This window comes from Microcaecilia unicolor, chromosome 2, assembly GCF_901765095.1.
Source record: "Microcaecilia unicolor chromosome 2, aMicUni1.1, whole genome shotgun sequence".
In the NCBI taxonomy this organism is placed as follows: Eukaryota; Metazoa; Chordata; class Amphibia; order Gymnophiona; family Siphonopidae; genus Microcaecilia; species Microcaecilia unicolor.
This window is the reverse complement of record NC_044032.1, coordinates 67,765,048-67,781,853: the sequence shown is the minus strand read 5'-3', so window position 1 is coordinate 67,781,853 and position 16,806 is coordinate 67,765,048. Positions and strand designations below refer to the sequence as shown.

Sequence of the window (16,806 nt, the reverse complement as noted above, 5' to 3'; positions counted from 1 at the left end):
ACCCACTTCTTGCCTAGGCCCACCCAGAATCTGCTGTCTGGCTAAGCCCCTGGTGCGCTTATCTTTTTGGTCCATTTTCGGGGGAAAAAAAGTCCAAATGAAAAATGCACAAAATCATGCCTTTGGGATGTAGGAGGAGCCAGCATTCTTAGGGGCCCTTTTACTAAGCCGTGTAAGCGTCTACGCGCCCCCAATGTGCACCAAAATGGAGTTACCACCCTGCTACCGTGTGGCACTTGCGGTAATTTCATTATTGGTGTACGTCCGATACGCGCATCCAAAAAATATTTATTTTTGGACACTCATATCGGACATGCACCAAGTGGCATTTGGCATGCGTAGGTCATTACCGCTTGGTTACAGCGTGAGTCTTTACTGCTAGTTCAATGGCTGGTGGTAAGGTCTCAGACCCAAAATGGACACGTGGAAATTTTCAATTTGCCGCGCATCCGTTTTTGGCAAAAATAAAAAAGGCAATTTTTACAGGTGCGCTGAAAAAAGATTCTGTGTGCACCCAAAACATGTGTCTATACTACCACAGGCCATTTTTCAGCGTGCCTTTGTAAAAGACCCCTTAGTAAAGTGGCCACACAGACATCTCAGGAGAGCAATGGGACAATCTAGGGGGCACTGTAGTGGACTTCAAATAAATGCTCCCAAGTACACATCTCACCGTTGCTCCCTTATCTTGTCTGCTGAGCTCCCCCAAAACCCACTACCCTCAACTGTACACCACTACAATAACCCTTATGGGTGAAGGAGGCACCTAAATGTGGGTACAGTGAGTTCCTGGTGAGTTTTGGAGGGCTCACAGTTTCCACTCCAAGTGTAACAGGCAGGGCCGCTGACAGACTGAGCCAGGCCCGGGGCAAGGCCGTCCCCAGCCCCTATCCCCAACCCTCCCCCCCCTCCAAGGATCACCACCACCCTGCCCCTCCTCCCCACAATCGCTACTGCTGTCGCTTTTGGCTCCCTCTCCTTCTCCCAGGCCGCCGGCACCACAGTCCCCAGTCTCCACCTACCTTCCCTCAGCTCCCTTCTGTCTGCCATTCAACCCCCTTCATTTAAAAAAAAAATCTCGAAATCAGCAGCGCAGCGCCTTCTGTGTGAAAGCGGCAGATCGCCTCGGGCAGGCCTTCCCTCACACTGTGTCCCACCCTCACGGAAATAGGAAGTTACATCAGAGGAGGGCAGGACACAGTGTGAGGGAAGTACTGCCCGAGGCGATCTGCTGCTGTCACACAGAAGGCGCTGCGCTGCTGATTTCAAGATTTTTTTTAAATTCAGGGGACCAGGTGGCAGACAGAAGGGAGCTGAGGGTAGGCAGGTAGAGACTGGGGACTGCGGCGCCGATGGCCTGGGAGCAGGAGAGGGCGAGAGACCCCGGTGCCGAGCCCTCCTTGTAATCCCGGGCCCGGGGAATTTTGTCACCCCTGCCCCCCCTCTCAGCGGCCCTGGTAACAGGTAAGGGAGGTATGGGCCTGGGTCCACCTGTCTGCAGTGCTCTACACTCACCACTAGACTACTCCAAGGACCTGCATGCTGCTCTAATAGACCTGAATATAACATCTGAGGCTGGCATAGGGGCTGGAAAGTAATGTTTTTAATCAAAATTTTTGGGATGGGAGGGGGTTAGTGACCACTGGGAGAGTAAGAGGAGGTCATCCCTGATTCCCTCCAGTGGTCATCTGGTCATTTAGGGCACTTTTTTGTGGCTTATTCATTAATAAAACAGGTCTAGACCAAAACATCCAACTTATAACCCTGGATGTTTTTGTTTTGTTCCATTATGGCAGAAAAATATCTAAGTGTTAGGAATGCCCAGGTCCCATCCTTAATATGCCTCTGGCATGCCCCCCCCCCCCCCCTTGTGATTTGAATGCACATTTAACAGAAGTCATAGAAAAACATCTACAAATCGGTTTTGAAAATACCAATTTGGATGTTTTTGTTTCCCTCAGAATGGAGGGAATGAAACATCCTCCCGGAGGGCATAAACTCATCCTCCACTGAGACATAACTGGAGGAATAAACTCATCCTCCAAAACATGAAACTGGAGGGAATTAAGTCATCCTCCTTTAATTGAACAAGAATCCTGAAGACTGTTTTCCGACTTTCTCCCAAGGACGGAATCTCCAGGAAACACGAACAGAACCTGAAATAGATTTACAGCAGATAGCATCAGACAGGGAGGGATCATGGCTGCATCTGCTATGACTAAAGGAAAGAAAATTATCACGGTAAGAACCTAATTTTCCCTTCCTTGTCATCAAGCAGCTGCAGCCATTACAGATGGGATGTATCAAAGCAATCCCTAGATAGGGTGGGAACAAGCCACACTACGCGCCAGCACTTGCGCTCCAAAATGTGCGTCCCTCCTGGCAGCCACATCCAGCCTGTAATGTCGGGCAAAAGAGAGCTTAGAAGCCCATGTTGCTGCACTACAAATCTCTTGAAGAGAGAGTGCTCCAGTTTCAGCCCAAGAAGAGGAAATTCCTCTAGTGGAATGCGCCTTAAAGGCATCAGGCGGAGGCCGGTCGGCAAGCAAAGAAGCTGAAAAGATAGATTCTTTAAGCCAGCAGGCAATAGTGGCTTTAGACGCTGGAGACCCTCTGCGAGGACCTGATAGCAAAACAAACAGATGATCAGAGGTCCTGAAAGAGTTAGTAACTCGCAGATACTGCAGCAGAGTCCTGCACACATCCAACAGGTGCAATTGCCCAAAAGATTCTGGAAACTCCTCCTCGACAAAGGAGGGCAAGAAAATAGGTTTAGGTGAAACGCTGAAACCACCTTAGGCAAGAAGGAAGGCACGGTCCGAACCGTGACCCCGGACTCTGAAAACTGCAGAAAAGGGTCTCTACAGGACAGCACCTGGAGCTCTGACACCCGTCTCGCCGAAGTAATGGCCACTAACAAGACGGTCTTCAGTGTCAAATCTTTCTCTGAAGCACGCCGAAATGGTTCAAATGGAGCACCCTGAAGGGCCTTCAGCACTAGCCCCAGGTTCCAAGCTGGACAAGGTGCACGCACGGGAGGACGGAGCCGAAGCACCCCTCTAAGAAACCGTGCCACATCCGGATGAGCAGCTAAAGACACGCCTTCAACCTTGCCACGCAGGGAGGCCAATGCTGCCACTTGCACCCGCAGGGAATTATAGGCCAAGCCTTTTTGTACACCATCCTGCAAAAAGTCCAGCATCAGCGAGACAGGAGCCCGCAGGGGTGTGATCTCTCTGGAAGCACACCAGACTTCAAACTGGCGCCAAATCCTGGCATAAGCCACGGAAGTTGAACGCTTGCAGGCTTGCAGGAGAGTGGTAATTACTTTATTGGAATAGCCTCTGCCTCTCAATTGCGCCCTCTCAATTGCCAGGCCATAAGACCAAATCGGCCAGTGTCCTCCATGGTCACCGGACCCTGTGACAACAGGTTGGGAACCAGAGGTAACTGAAGGGGATCCTCCACGAGCATCTGTCGGAGTTCCGCATACCAAGGCCTCCTGGGCCAATCCAGGGCAACGAGAACCACTTCTCCTGGATGCAGCCGAATCCACAGGAGCACTCGCCCTATCAAGGGCCACGGAGGGAACACATACAGTAGGCCCGGAGGCCAGGGTTGAGCCAAGGCATCCAACCCCGCCGCGCGAGGATCTCTCCGTCTGCTGAAGAAGCACGGGACTTTGGCATTGGAGCTTGTCGCCATTAGATCCATCATGGGCTTGCCCCACTTGGCACATATCTGCAGGAAATCTTTGTCTGCAAGTTCCCAATCTGCTGGATCGATCTGATGCCTGCTTAGATAATCGGCTTGCACGTTGCTCTGACCTGCAATGTGAGCTGCCGACAGAAACTGTAGATGCAGCTCGGCCCAGTGGCAAATTTGTTCGGCCTGCGCGGCTAGAGCTCTGCACTGAGTGCCGCCTTGTCGATTCATGTAGGCCACTGCTGTTGTGTTGTCCAACATCACTCTGACAGCCAATCCTTCCAGGGTCACTTGAAAGGCCAGAAGCGCCTGAAACACTGCTTTCAACTCTAGGCGGTTGATGGACCACTCCGACTCCTCGGGTGTCCATAGACCCTGGGCATGTTTCCCCTTGCAGACTGGCATCTGTCACCACTAGGCACCAATCGGGGAGCACCAGCGGCATTCCTCGCCGCAGCATGCTGTCTGAAAGCCACCACTCCATGCTGAGTTGGGCCGCAGGGAGCCAAGAGAGTCTGCATTGGTAATCCTGAGATACTGGAGACCATCTTTGGAGTAGAACATACTGTAGAGGTCTCAGGTGCGCTCTCACCCAGGGCACCATTTCCATGGTGGCCGTCATCGATCCAAGCAGCTGGACAATGTCCCAAGCTCGCGGGCGGGGCATCCTCAGGAGCAGACGGACCTGATTCTGAAGCTTGCACCGCCTTTGCTCAGGTAGGTACACATACCCCGAGGCTGTGTCAAACCTGGCCCCCAAATATTCTAGAGACTGCGAGGGGGTCAGGTGACTTTTGGCCAAATTGACGACCCAGCCCAGAGATTGAAGTACTGAGACCACTCTGGCTGTTACATGCTGACTCTCTGCAGCAGAGTTTGCTCGAATGAGCCAGTCGTCCAGGTACTAGTGAACCCGAATACCCTCTCACCTTAGAAAGGCAGCTACTACCACCATAACCTTCGAAAAGGTGCGGGGAGCTGTTGCGAGGCCAAAAGGCAAGGCCCGGAACTGGAAATGCTTTCCCATCACCGCAAATCTCAGAAACGTCTGATGCGGGGGCCAAATTGGAATGTGCAAGTAAGCTTCTTTCAGGTCCAGAGACGTGAGAAACTCTCCTGGCTGTACCGCCGCAATGACGGAGCGCAGGGTTTCCATGTGAAAATGCCGCACTCTCAGGGACTTGTTTAATTCTTTTAAGTCCAGAATAGGGCGAAAAGACCCTCCTTTTCGCGGCACCACAAAGTAGATGGAGTAGCGGCCGCAGCAGTGTTCGGCGGGAGGTACCGGGGACACGGCCCCTATCTGAATCAGACCTTGTAAAGTCTCCTCTACCGCCACCCGTTTGGCGGCAGAACCGCATCGGGACTCCACAAACACGTCTCTTACAGGGGCGTCCAATTCTATTCTGTAACCGTCTCTGATCAGGTCCAAGACCCACTGATCTGAGGAAATGTTGGCCCACTCCTCGGCAAAGAGGGAAAGACGTCCTCCGATGACAGGACTCGAGGAGAGGGCCGGCGCACCATCATTGAGAGGGTCGTCCCTGAACTCCAGGCCTTGAGCCAGTGGCTGTGGAACATTTGTCCGAGCGAAAGGAGTTCCTCTGCTGAAAACGGGCACGAGAAGTGAACCCAGCAGAACGCCCCGGGCGGTACCTTCGAGCTTCACGGAAGCGAGGTCTGTAAGAGGAGTGGACCACTGCACCCTTAGAGGAAGGTCGAGGCCTATCTTCGGGCAAGCGCTGGGGTTTAGCCTCACCCAGGCCCTTCACAATTTTCTCTAACTCCTCACCAAACAGGAGAAGGCCTTGAAAGGGCAACTTCACCAACCTTTGCTTAGAGGCCATGTCCGCCGCCCAATGCCGTAGCCAAAGAAGACGGCGAGCCGCCACTGCTACTGCCATGTGTTTAGCCGAAGCTCTGACAATATCATAAAGGGTGTCAGCAAGAAAGGACAAGGCCAACTCCATCCGCGGAGCCACATCTGAAAAGGGCTCCGCTCCATCACCGGGCTGTTCCACTGCCTGTTGCAACCAAGCCAGGCAGGCTCTAGCAGCATAACAACTGCATGCAGACGCCCGAATAGTGAGTCCTGCAATTTCAAATGACCGTTTAAGTGCTGATTCCAGTCTACGGTCTTGAATATCCTTCAGGGCAACACCTCCTTCAACCGGGAGGGTAGTTCTCTTCGTCACAGCTGTGACTAGGGCATCCACTTTAGGCATAGCAAAGTGAGCCATATGCTCCTCACTCAGAGGGTATAATTGCCCCATAGCCCTGGAAACTTTCAAAGGTCCCTCGGGGTCAGCCCATTGAGCCGAAATAAGCTCTTGGATGGAGTCATGCAAAGGAAAGGCTCGAGCAGGCTTTTTGGTACTAGCCATCCTAGGATTCACAGAGAGCCTGCAGGGCATCAGAAATAAGCGCTGGCAGCTCATCACGGTGGAAAATCCTCACCACGGAGGGATCGTCCAGATCCTGAATCACTTCTGCACCAGACTCTGGCTCCTCAGACCATGAAGGCCTGCCAGAGTCCTCCGAATCCTCGCAGCCCGACCACGGGGGGGGGGGGGGGGGGGGGGGGGGGGGGGGAGGAGGTGCAGCACTCTCTGAAGGGGAATGAGCCCTTCTGCGCTTCATATTCTGCCAATTATCAGGGAATAACGCCTCAGAGGGCATACCCAGGCTAGAATCCACTGGGGGGGGCATTAGAAGAGGCCCATGCCGGGCTTTGTGGGAGAGCTCTTTTAAGCATGTATGCTTTATGCATTAATAAGACAAAATCAGGGGAGAAAAACTTACCCTGGGCACCCGGATCTCTGCCGGGGCTAGTAGCTCCCATATCAGCCTCACTCCGAGGCCTCCCCCCGGGCTCAGGACTCTCCGTCTCAGCGGAGGTCGCGCCATGTGGTAAATTCAAAATAGCGCCCGCTGCCAGCTCAGAGCGCGAAGAATCATCACTCGCCATGCTCGGGCCGGCTCTAACGTCTGTACAGCACGATTTACAGAGCCACGCTGCTGATCTGCGCTTGCCACACTTGGAACAGCGCTGTACTGTCTCTGCAGCCATCGCCGAAAATGGTGGTAAAATTCAAAATGGTGGTTCGCGCCAAAATCGCCCCGATCGCAGGCCCACCCCGGAGGAGTCAGAAAACACTCTTACCTCACTGGACCGAGTATCACAGCTCCGGTCCCAGAGAAAAAGGCAAGGAAAAACCTCTGTTCCAGCGTCTAAGCGCCAAAGCGCAACGCAACTTCTTTTTTTGTTTAACGCTGTGAGGAAAACAGAGGTAAATAGAACTCCGGAGGCTCAGGTGAGTGGGAAAGGCAGGGAAAGGGCAAACCTATGTGCCTGCATCCACTTTTGGTGGGGAAGGACAGGGAAAGCTAAGCAATGTGTCCACATCCACGGAGGTATGGGTAAGGCAGGGAAAGGGCGAACCTATGTGCCTTTAAAGTGAAGCTGCTATAGCTTCCAACACTCCTGCTAACAACTGGCAAAAGCACAGGAGCAACCTCCAGGCAGATTTTAGATGGAGCTCGAAGAAGCTGCAGCCACTCTGCTAGGGGAGATAGAGAATACTGAAGAGAGGCAGTGGAGCAAGCTGGTATGAGGCACTGAAAAAAGTGTGCTCTCTATCTCCCTCTGCTGGTTGATGGGCACAACCCATCTGTAATGGCTGCATCTGCTTGATGACAAGGAATATTGCAATTCTTTATATCTTGGCATGTCAGTAGCAGAGACACAAGCTCTACTAGTTGTTCAAAATGAGGCAGCATGACTACATACTAATTTTAAAAAAATTGGAACATGTCACTCCAACCTTGAAGAGCCTTCACTGACTACCAATAAAATTTTGAATATTATTCAAAACTATGTTATTGATTCATGTTGTACCTCAGAGTGGCGTAGCTACAGGGTGCCTCAGGGACCCAGGACCCCCATTCCTGTCTCAGGTCCCCCAACAATAGTAGCCAGCCAGGTACCTGTGTGTCCGTGACTGCACCCCTGCTTGCGACAGTCCACAGATTCTCCCGATGCAGGCGTCTCCCTCCCTCCCTCCCCTCGGTCCTTCCACTTCACCTCCGTAGCGGCACCACAGTGATTGAAGCAGGGCAGAGTTGCCTCAGAGCCTCAGCCTTCCCTGGAGCATACCCCACCCTCCTGTGATGTAACTTCTTTTCCGCCCATCCTCGCGGAAACAGGAATTTGCATCAGAGGAGAGAGGGGCAAGGTATGTGCACAACTTAATTGAATAAGAAGCCAATCAGCGCTAATTGGTGACTTAAGCAATTATTGGCATTAATTAGAATTTTCAAGCACAACTTGCTAGGCGTATTCTATAAATTGATATGCATAAATTCTATGACATGAATGTAAAAAGGGGGCATGGCCATGGATGTGGAATGGGCGGTTCATGGGTGTTCCTAAAAACTATATGTGCAGTTATAGAATATGCCCGATCCGTGCATAAATTAGGCGTGGGCATTTACACCAAATTTTATTTGACGTAAATGGCTGCACCCAGTGGCGTAGCTAGGGTAGTTGACACCCGGGGCCGGTCATTTTTTAACACCCCCCCCCCCCCCCCCAAATCCAGTACTAGGCATACCGAGAATACAAAACACTCAGGACCTATAGAGCAATTCTACCATACCATAAGCAGTAATTTCTACGAGTCACGCAAGGAAAAGGAAAGCATCTTAAACACTACAGTGAGCACTAGAACATCAATTCACCTATTGTAAAACGAAACCAGACAGAATAGTACAGATCGTCGATCTTGCACAATCAATGCCAATTGAAAGCCATGTCTTTTTCACAAACACAAATACACCCTAATCCATTATAGAATAAGTAATCATAAACTTTCTATTTAGACAAAAATTAAACTGAACCCCCGATGCCAGACTCTGCATACAATGCAACACCACAGAAACAGAAAATGTCCCCTAGTACTGTGCAAAATATAAAGACAGCAGATGTAAATTTGAAAAAAACTAACAAATACCAATCACCACTTTACAAATTAACAAATAGAAATAAAACAAATACAGAAAATAAAATAATACCATTTTATTGGACTAATACATTTAGCTTCCAGAGGCCAAAATCTCCTTCCTCAGGTCAATATAGTATAGTGCTGTTACAGTATCCTATCCTGACCTGAGGAAGGGGGTTTTGTTCTCTGAAAGTTAAGTCAAAATGTATTAAAATTAGTCCAATAAAAAGATTACCTTATTTACATGTTCTATTTATAAACATTTATTAACACAGCTACAATACTATATCCTAAAGCAAAATAATAAAAATATATATTTACAGTTCAGTTTGTTGTCTCTGGTTTCTGCTTTCCTCATCTTCTTTTCACTGTCTTCCTTCCATCCAGCATCTGTCTTCGCTCTCTCTCTCTCTCTGCCATCCAGTGTCTGCCCTCTCTAATGTCCCTTCCACCCACTGTCTGCCCTCTCTCTCTGCCCCTTCCATCCAATGTCTGCCCTCCCTCTCCCTTCCATCCACATCTGCCCTCTATTTCTGCCCCTTCCATCCACCATCTTCCCCAGTCTGCCATTTCTCTCTCCCACTTCCATCAACATCTGCCCTCTCTCTCCCTCCCATCCACATCTGCCCTCTATCTCTGCCCCTTTCATCCACCATTTGCCCCAGTCTGCCCTCTTTCTCTCTCCCCTTCCACCCAACATCTGCCTTTTCTCTCTGCCCCTTCAATCTGTCTGCCTCCCTCTCCCATCCATCTAGGGTCTGCCCTCCCTCACGCTTCCCCCTTCCATCCAGGGTCTGTCCCCTCTCTCTCTCTCTCTCTGCCCCCTCTTTTCAGCCCCCAGTTCCAGCCCCCTTATTCCACCTGCCCCTAGTTCCAGCCCCAGCCCACATCTCCCACCTGCCTCCCTTTTCAGCCCCACTATTCCACCAGTCCACAGCCCTTTTCTCCCATCAGTCCCGAGCTTCAGCCCCCAGCCACTTCTCCCTGTCCCCTTTTCAGCCCCTAGTTTCAACCCCAGCCCTTTTCTCTCACCAGTCCCGAGCTTCAGCTCCAGCCAGTTCTCCCTGCCCCCTTTAAAGCCCCTAGTCCCCACAGTTTCAGCCCCTGCCCCTTTTCAGCCCCCAGTTCCAGTACTAGCCCCCTTATCCCAACTGCCCTCCTTTTCAGCCCCCAGTTCCAGCCCCCTCCATCCACTACATGCCTTGCATCCCCCCTTTTCAGCCCCAGACCCATTCTCCCACCTGCCCCAGGCATGACCCTATTTTCCCTCCTGCCCCCTTGTCAGACCCCAGTTCCAGCTTCAGACCCCTTCTCCCATCTGAGCACTCCCTTCCCAGTCCCCTTCTCCCCTCTGAGCACCCGTCTGAGCTCCCCCACCCTCCCCAATCCCCTTCTCCCCTCTGAGCACCCATCTGGGCTCCCCCACCCTCCCCAATCCCCTTCTCGCCCTCTGAGCACCCACATCTGGGCTCCCCCACCCTCCCCAATCCCCTTTTTCCCTCTGAGCACCCGCATCTGGGTTCCCCCACCCTCCCCAATCCCCTTCTCCCCGTTGAGCACCCCTCTCAGCTCCCCCACCCCTCCCCAATCCCCTTCTCCCGTCTGAGCCCCCCTCCCACCCGACACGACACACTTACCCGCTCCGTTCTCCTGCTCCCACCCTGTCCTACCTTTAAAAAATTTTTTCACAGCGCCGGAGTGGCAGGCAGCGCCTTGCGTCTGCCTGCTAGTAAAAATCTCCTCAACGTCGCGTCCGGCCTTCCCACATTGAGTCCCGCCCACCCTCGCGGTAATAGGAAGTTACCTCAGAGGAGGGTGGGACTCAATGTGGGAAGGCCGGACGCGACGTCGAGGATATTTTTACTAGCAGGCACTCCGGCGCTGCGAAAACATTTTTTAAAGGTAGGACAGGGTGGGAGCAGCAGGAGCAGAGCACCCCCCCACCCGCTGACACCCGGGGCGGACCGCCCCCACCGCCCCGCCCTTGCTACGCCACTGGCTGCACCTAAATGTAGTTGCCAGACCAAGCACTTCAGCATATTCTATAAACTGCACCTAACTTTAAGCGACATTTATAGAATATGCCTAGGCGCATTACTTTTCATTGGTGATTTTTTTTTTTGTTGTTGCTATATATTGAACCTGGTTCTTTGTTCAAAATGTCCAGAATCCAAGTGGCAAATGTAGCGATTTTCAAAACAGCAAAACATCTTTCTTTTTTTTTTTTTTCAAAAATGGCCACTTGTTGCTATGTTTTTAGGCTCTGTCACCCCAATATTCAAAAGTATTTAATCAGCCAGGAATGGCACCTGGCTGGTTAAATACCCTCAAGCTGGCTATCTGCTGATATTCAGCAGGAGATAAACGGCTATCTCCCACTGAACATCTCAGTCAGTGGCAAGCCCAGTACCAGCTTTGTTGCATAACATAGCTGGTAACCACTGATTTTCAGTGGCTGACCAGTTAAGTTTAGCCACCAGACAGTTGCTATGTTTGTGACACCAAAAAAAACCCCTGAAATTCAATGCTAGTGGCCCCTACTGGACCACCAGGTAGTCCCAGGGAGGGCCTATAGTGATGGAAAGCATGGGAGGAGGTTGTTTCTTGGGAGGGAGAGGGATCAGAAGGGGCCTACTCATTCGGGGAGGGGGACTGGAGGGGTCTGGGATATTTTTAAGTTATGCAGGTGCTGGCCCAATATTCAGTGCTGGCACCTACATAACTAAGCAGGTGAATTTAGGACAGCATTTGAGCTATCCTAAATTCACCCACTTAGCTAGGTGGGTACTGGCACTGAATATTGCTGGCACCCGCATACCTGCCAGCTCCTCCAGTACTGCCCCTGACTTGCCCACTCTCTGAGGAGCCATTCAGAGGCACTGCCCACTTAGATGCCACTGAATATTGGTGGTTAGAAAGCCACAGGTCATTTAAGCAGGCAGGAGCCTCTCCTACCTACTTAAATCACTTTGAATATCCACGAGTTGGTTCTTTTTCCCCACATCCAACTTTCTAACATCATTGCTGTCTCTAGACATGGATGGGGCAGGGATATGCAGCCCTTAGAGGCTTTACATTTGCACAGCTTCTTGTAAAATGGTATGGGAAATCCACATGTCCTGGCTTGGACCTGGAATTACCTCTATATGACCTTCCTAAACTGCTGTTCTATGTATCTTTACAGTATAAAATAGGCATGTTCTTGCCCTATTAACCCAAGTATTCTGTATGAAATTACCTTGAAAGAGACCATCTGTGCTGGTTTATCTTCCATGCTTCAAATATATTTTAGGATGTGCTGAATTTATATTTTTATACCAAATGCCTGGTGAACATTAAACTATGCCAATTGCTAGTTAGCAAAAACTTGACATTGCATGTTATTTGGACTTCAGAGCTCCTAGTTTAGCTGTAATATAGGCCTCATTGAACTTTATATTTGCAGTGAGTTTAACGACAGCTTCAGGTGCATTCTGAGGTAAAGGATACCTTAGATTTCTAGCTTAAAACTATTTTGAACCATTGTTTAAAAATATTGTGTAACACAATTTTAAATCAAGTCTACATATAATGTCCAAATAGGCTCCATAAGTGGTTTATCCTAACTTATTGTAGATTCGACCATTTTCCTTTTTGATGTTCGTTATTCTTAATGATCTGCTTGTAGATGGTGGGTGGGAGATTGGCAGAAGTGCTCGACAACCTGTGGACCCACAGGTGAGAAGAAGCGAACCGTTCTTTGCATTCAGACAGTGGGATCAGATGAGCAAGCCCTGCCTCCTAAAGACTGCCAGCATCTTCCTAAACCCAAGGCCCATTTTTCATGCAACAGAGATATTCTGTGTCCATCTGACTGGACAGTAAGCAACTGGAGTGAGGTAAGCCAGGAGTGGAGGAATACCCTAGGGGTTAGAGCAGCAGGCTGACAACTAAGGAAGCCCTGATCAAATGCTGTTGCTGTTCCTTGTGATCTTGGGCAACTCACTTAACTCATTGCTGCCTTAGAGGGGTCCTTTTACAAAGGCATGCCAAAAACTGGTCTGTGGCAGTGTGGGCGCATGTTTTTGCACACGCCAAACCCTTATTGCACCACGTTTGGAAAAAAAAGGGATTTTTTTAATTGGCTGTAAAATGGACGTGCGGCAAAATGAAATCCAGCGCGCATCCATTTTTGGCCTGAGAACTTACCGCCACCCATTGACTTAGCAGTAAGGTCTCACGGGCTACCCGGGCGGTAATCATGCAGCATAAGACCACAGCTGTTCACCACCGGGTAGGTGCCCCGTAGTAGAAAATAAAAATATTTTCTACCACGTGTTTGTGGCATATGCCAAATTCAGAATTACCATCTGGGGCACACAGTAGCTGGGCAGTAATGCCAATTTGGCGTGTGCTCGACGTGCATAGGCCCTTACGCACCTTTCTAAAGGGTCTCCTAAAAGTCAAGTCTATAAGCTGGTGCCTAAATTTAGGGGGGGCGATAGTGTTTCTAGTTTCTAGTCTAGTGATTGGCTGTGCTTAGTGCATCTAAATCACTTGGCATACACATGAGTCACCAAGTGATGCACACACCTTATAGAATTCTTCCAGTTGTACATGTTGCATGGAACACTTTGGTGTGCCCACTTATGCCCGCCATTGACCTTGTGTAAGTAGACATGCCTAACTTTTGGCATGGTAGTGCAGCTTTATTTCTAGCATTCTATAATGGCCTGGGCACGCCCTTAAGCCATTATAGAATTGGTGCTAAGTGCGCCCCTGTGTGGTTCCTAAAATGAAGTGGAAGTGACAAAAAAGAAGCCCTATATTTGTTCCAGGATGGGATTAAATAAGGACTTTATTGGCACACACACACAGTCTCAAATAAAATTGCATAAGCTTTGTAGAAACACATATTATTTTGCCTCAAAAGTAATATGGATTGCATTTATATATTTACATGTCTGACAGGACCATCACACCAATTGTGCCATCTTTCCAAAGCATATGTTATAGACTTTTCCGTATCTTGATAATGTCTCAATTGTTCTCATGTAAATTTGTTTCTTGGAATATTCATGGGCTTAGGCGTCCTGTTAAAAGGAAGAAGGTCATGCTGGCATTAAAAAAAATGAATGCCCATGTTATATTTTTGCAAGAAACCCATCTTCCTGAAGTAGAATTTTTTACTAAAAATACTAATTGGATTAACCTAACAGTTAGTTCACCCTCACAAAGAAAGAAAAATGGTGTCTCAATTCTTCTTCACAAAGACCTAAATGGTCAGTTTTAAGTATCAGATTTCAGATAATGAAGAAAGATGGGTTTTGGCCAAGGTTTCTTTATTACAACAAGAATTCCTTTTGTTAAATGTATATGCGCCCAATCAGGATTGTCCCTCCTTTTTTCACACCATAGCAAATAAAATTGCAAAATGTGAACCTCTTCCTTTAATAATTGCAGGTGACTTCAATATGCCTTTAGACTCTTGGTTGGATAGACAATCCAACGCTTGTTGTCATGTCCCCAAACTGGAATCACCTTGCAGTTATTGATGGACACATATCATCTTTCTGACCCATGGAGACAATTTTCACCCTCTGGCAGGGAATACACCTTTTTTTCTGCTCCACATCACAGTTTCTCACGTATTGACTTTTTTTCTTATTTCTAATAACCTCCTCAGGAGCGTTCTTAAAGTCCATATAGAACCTATTACTCTCTCAGACCATGCGGCAACTTCTTTTTCGTTATGTTTAAATTCACCCAATACTCTTAGGTCTCCCCAGTGGAAACTGATTGTGGGGATGGGACGACTTCCCTATGAAGAAAGGCTAAGGAGGCTAGGGCTTTTCAGCTTGGAGAAGAGACAGCTGAGGGGAGACATGTTAGAGGTATATAAAATAATGAGTGGAGTGGAACAGGTGGATGTGAAGTGTCTGTTCACGCTTTCCAAAAATACTAGGACTAGGGGGCATGCGATGAAACTACAGTGTAGTAAATTTAAAACAAATTGGAGAAAAGCTTTCTTCACCCAACGCATAATTAAACTCTGCCAAGCTAACCGCCTTCACCACGTTCTCCGGCAACGAATTCCAGAGTTTAAAAAGGGGTTAGACGGTTTCCTAAAGGACAAGTCCATAAACCACTACTAAATGGACTTGGGAAAAATCCACAATTCCAGGAATAACATGTATAGAATGTTTGTACGTTTGGGAAGCTTGCCAGATATCCTTGGCCTGGATTTGTCGCTGTCGTGGACAGGATGCTGGGCTAGATGGACCCTTGGTCTTTTCCCAGTGTGGCATTACTTATGTACTTATGTAAATTCTCAGTTACTCTCAGTTGATGCTTATGTTAAAGGAATCTCAGAATTTAACAAGAATTTCTTTCAGCATAATGATCCATCTGATACTAATGCAATAGTAAATTGGGAGGCTTATAAAGCAGCCTTACGTGGAGAGTTTATTTCTATCTCTGTGGTTCAATACAAAGTCAATAATAAATGATTAAATGAACTGGAGATTCTCATCAAAGAATTAGAACATAAATGTCAGATGGATCAGGATACAGAGATATTTAACTCCCTCATTAAAAACTAATATGAATATAATAAGATCTGGAGCAAAAGAGCTGGTGAGGCTATTTTTATACAGAAACGTTCTATGTACTTTGAAATGAATAAAATAGGGTCTTCTTTGGCTAATTTCTTGAAGCGTAAAAGGCTTAAAGCACAAATTCCAATAATCAACCATAATAATAAAGTTTTGTCTTCTTCTAAAGATATTCTAGAGGCATTTCATTCTTTCTATATTGCTTTATATAAATCAGAATTTTCAGGTGACTCAATAGACTTTGATTCCTTTTTGCAGATGCTTTCAAGTAACAAATGGAAGGTAAATGACATCAAACATATGTTGTCTCCCATTACCTCAAAGGAACTCCAACAAGCAGTTTCTCAATTGAAAACTAAAAAATCCCCAGGGCCTGATGGCATTTCTTGTGAATTTTATCGAATATTTCTAAAAGATGTTTTGCCTCATTTGCTCTCTTACTTTCAATCTTTAGAATTGAATCCGAATATTAATAATAGATTTGCTGAAGCAACTATTACAGTCCTCCCAAAACCTGAGAAAGATCATACTTTAATTTCCAATTATAGACCAATTTCTCTTCTTAATACAGATTATAAGATCTATGCAAAAGTATTATCTAACTGGCTCACTAAAATTATTGGAATTATTATCCATCCAAATCAAGTGGGTTTCATGCCCCATCGCCTCATTTCAGATAATTCAAGATTTTTTCATGAGATCTCCATTTTAGCCAAATCCCATTCACTCCCAATTATAGCTCTTTCCATAGATGTGGAAAAGGCTTTTGATAGAATAGAATGCAGTTTTTATTTGTTCTTGAATGGTTTAGCGCTCCAGATCTCTTTGTAACTCAAGTTAAAGTAATGTATAGTAATCCAACTGCGCGAATTTTATTAAATAATACCTTATCAGATCCTATTCAGCTAGAAAGAGGTACTAGGCAAGGTTGCCCTCTGTCTCCTTTTAAGTACCTGTATATATGTAAATCACTTTGAATGTAGTTGCAAAATACCACAGAAAGGCAGTATATCAAGTCCCATTTCCCTCTCCCTTTTTAATATAGCTCTAGAGCCCTTCCTTATAGCAATTAGAGGTAATATAAATATCGCTGGTATTTCTATTTGAAATTTGGAGGTGAAAATCTCTGCATACGCAGATGACATAACGCTCTTCGTATCAAATCCTAATGACTCCCTTCCGGCCTTGTTTCGCCTTATCTCTGGCTATTCTAAACTCTCCGGTTATAAAATTAATAAGCAAAAAACCAAGGTATTGCCACTTAATGTACATGTGACTCCTGACATGATTTTGCCGCATGGTCTGATTTGGTCGTTCAAATGTATTTGTTCACTAGGTATTAGTATTTGCCCCTCTTGGGAAGATACATTGGATTTAAACAAAAAAAAATATTTTAGAGATGATTAAGAATCTTACTAATTCCTGGCATCCTCTTCATTTTTCATGGTGGGGCCGACTAGACACAATCAAAATGATGCTGATGGCCAAAATTAACTTCACTTTCA

The 16,806-nt window shown here is 47.6% G+C and overlaps 1 protein-coding gene across 1 annotated transcript in view; it reads left to right on the top strand.

Moving 5' to 3' along the window:
• ADAMTS12 (ADAM metallopeptidase with thrombospondin type 1 motif 12) overlaps window positions 1-16,806 on the top strand; it is a 744,436-nt gene that overhangs the window by 553,905 nt on the left and 173,725 nt on the right. The window contains exon 18 of the mRNA XM_030193011.1: window positions 12,376-12,586. Within this exon, the coding sequence (XP_030048871.1) occupies window positions 12,376-12,586 (211 nt within the window). The remainder of the gene's footprint in view (window positions 1-12,375; window positions 12,587-16,806) is intronic.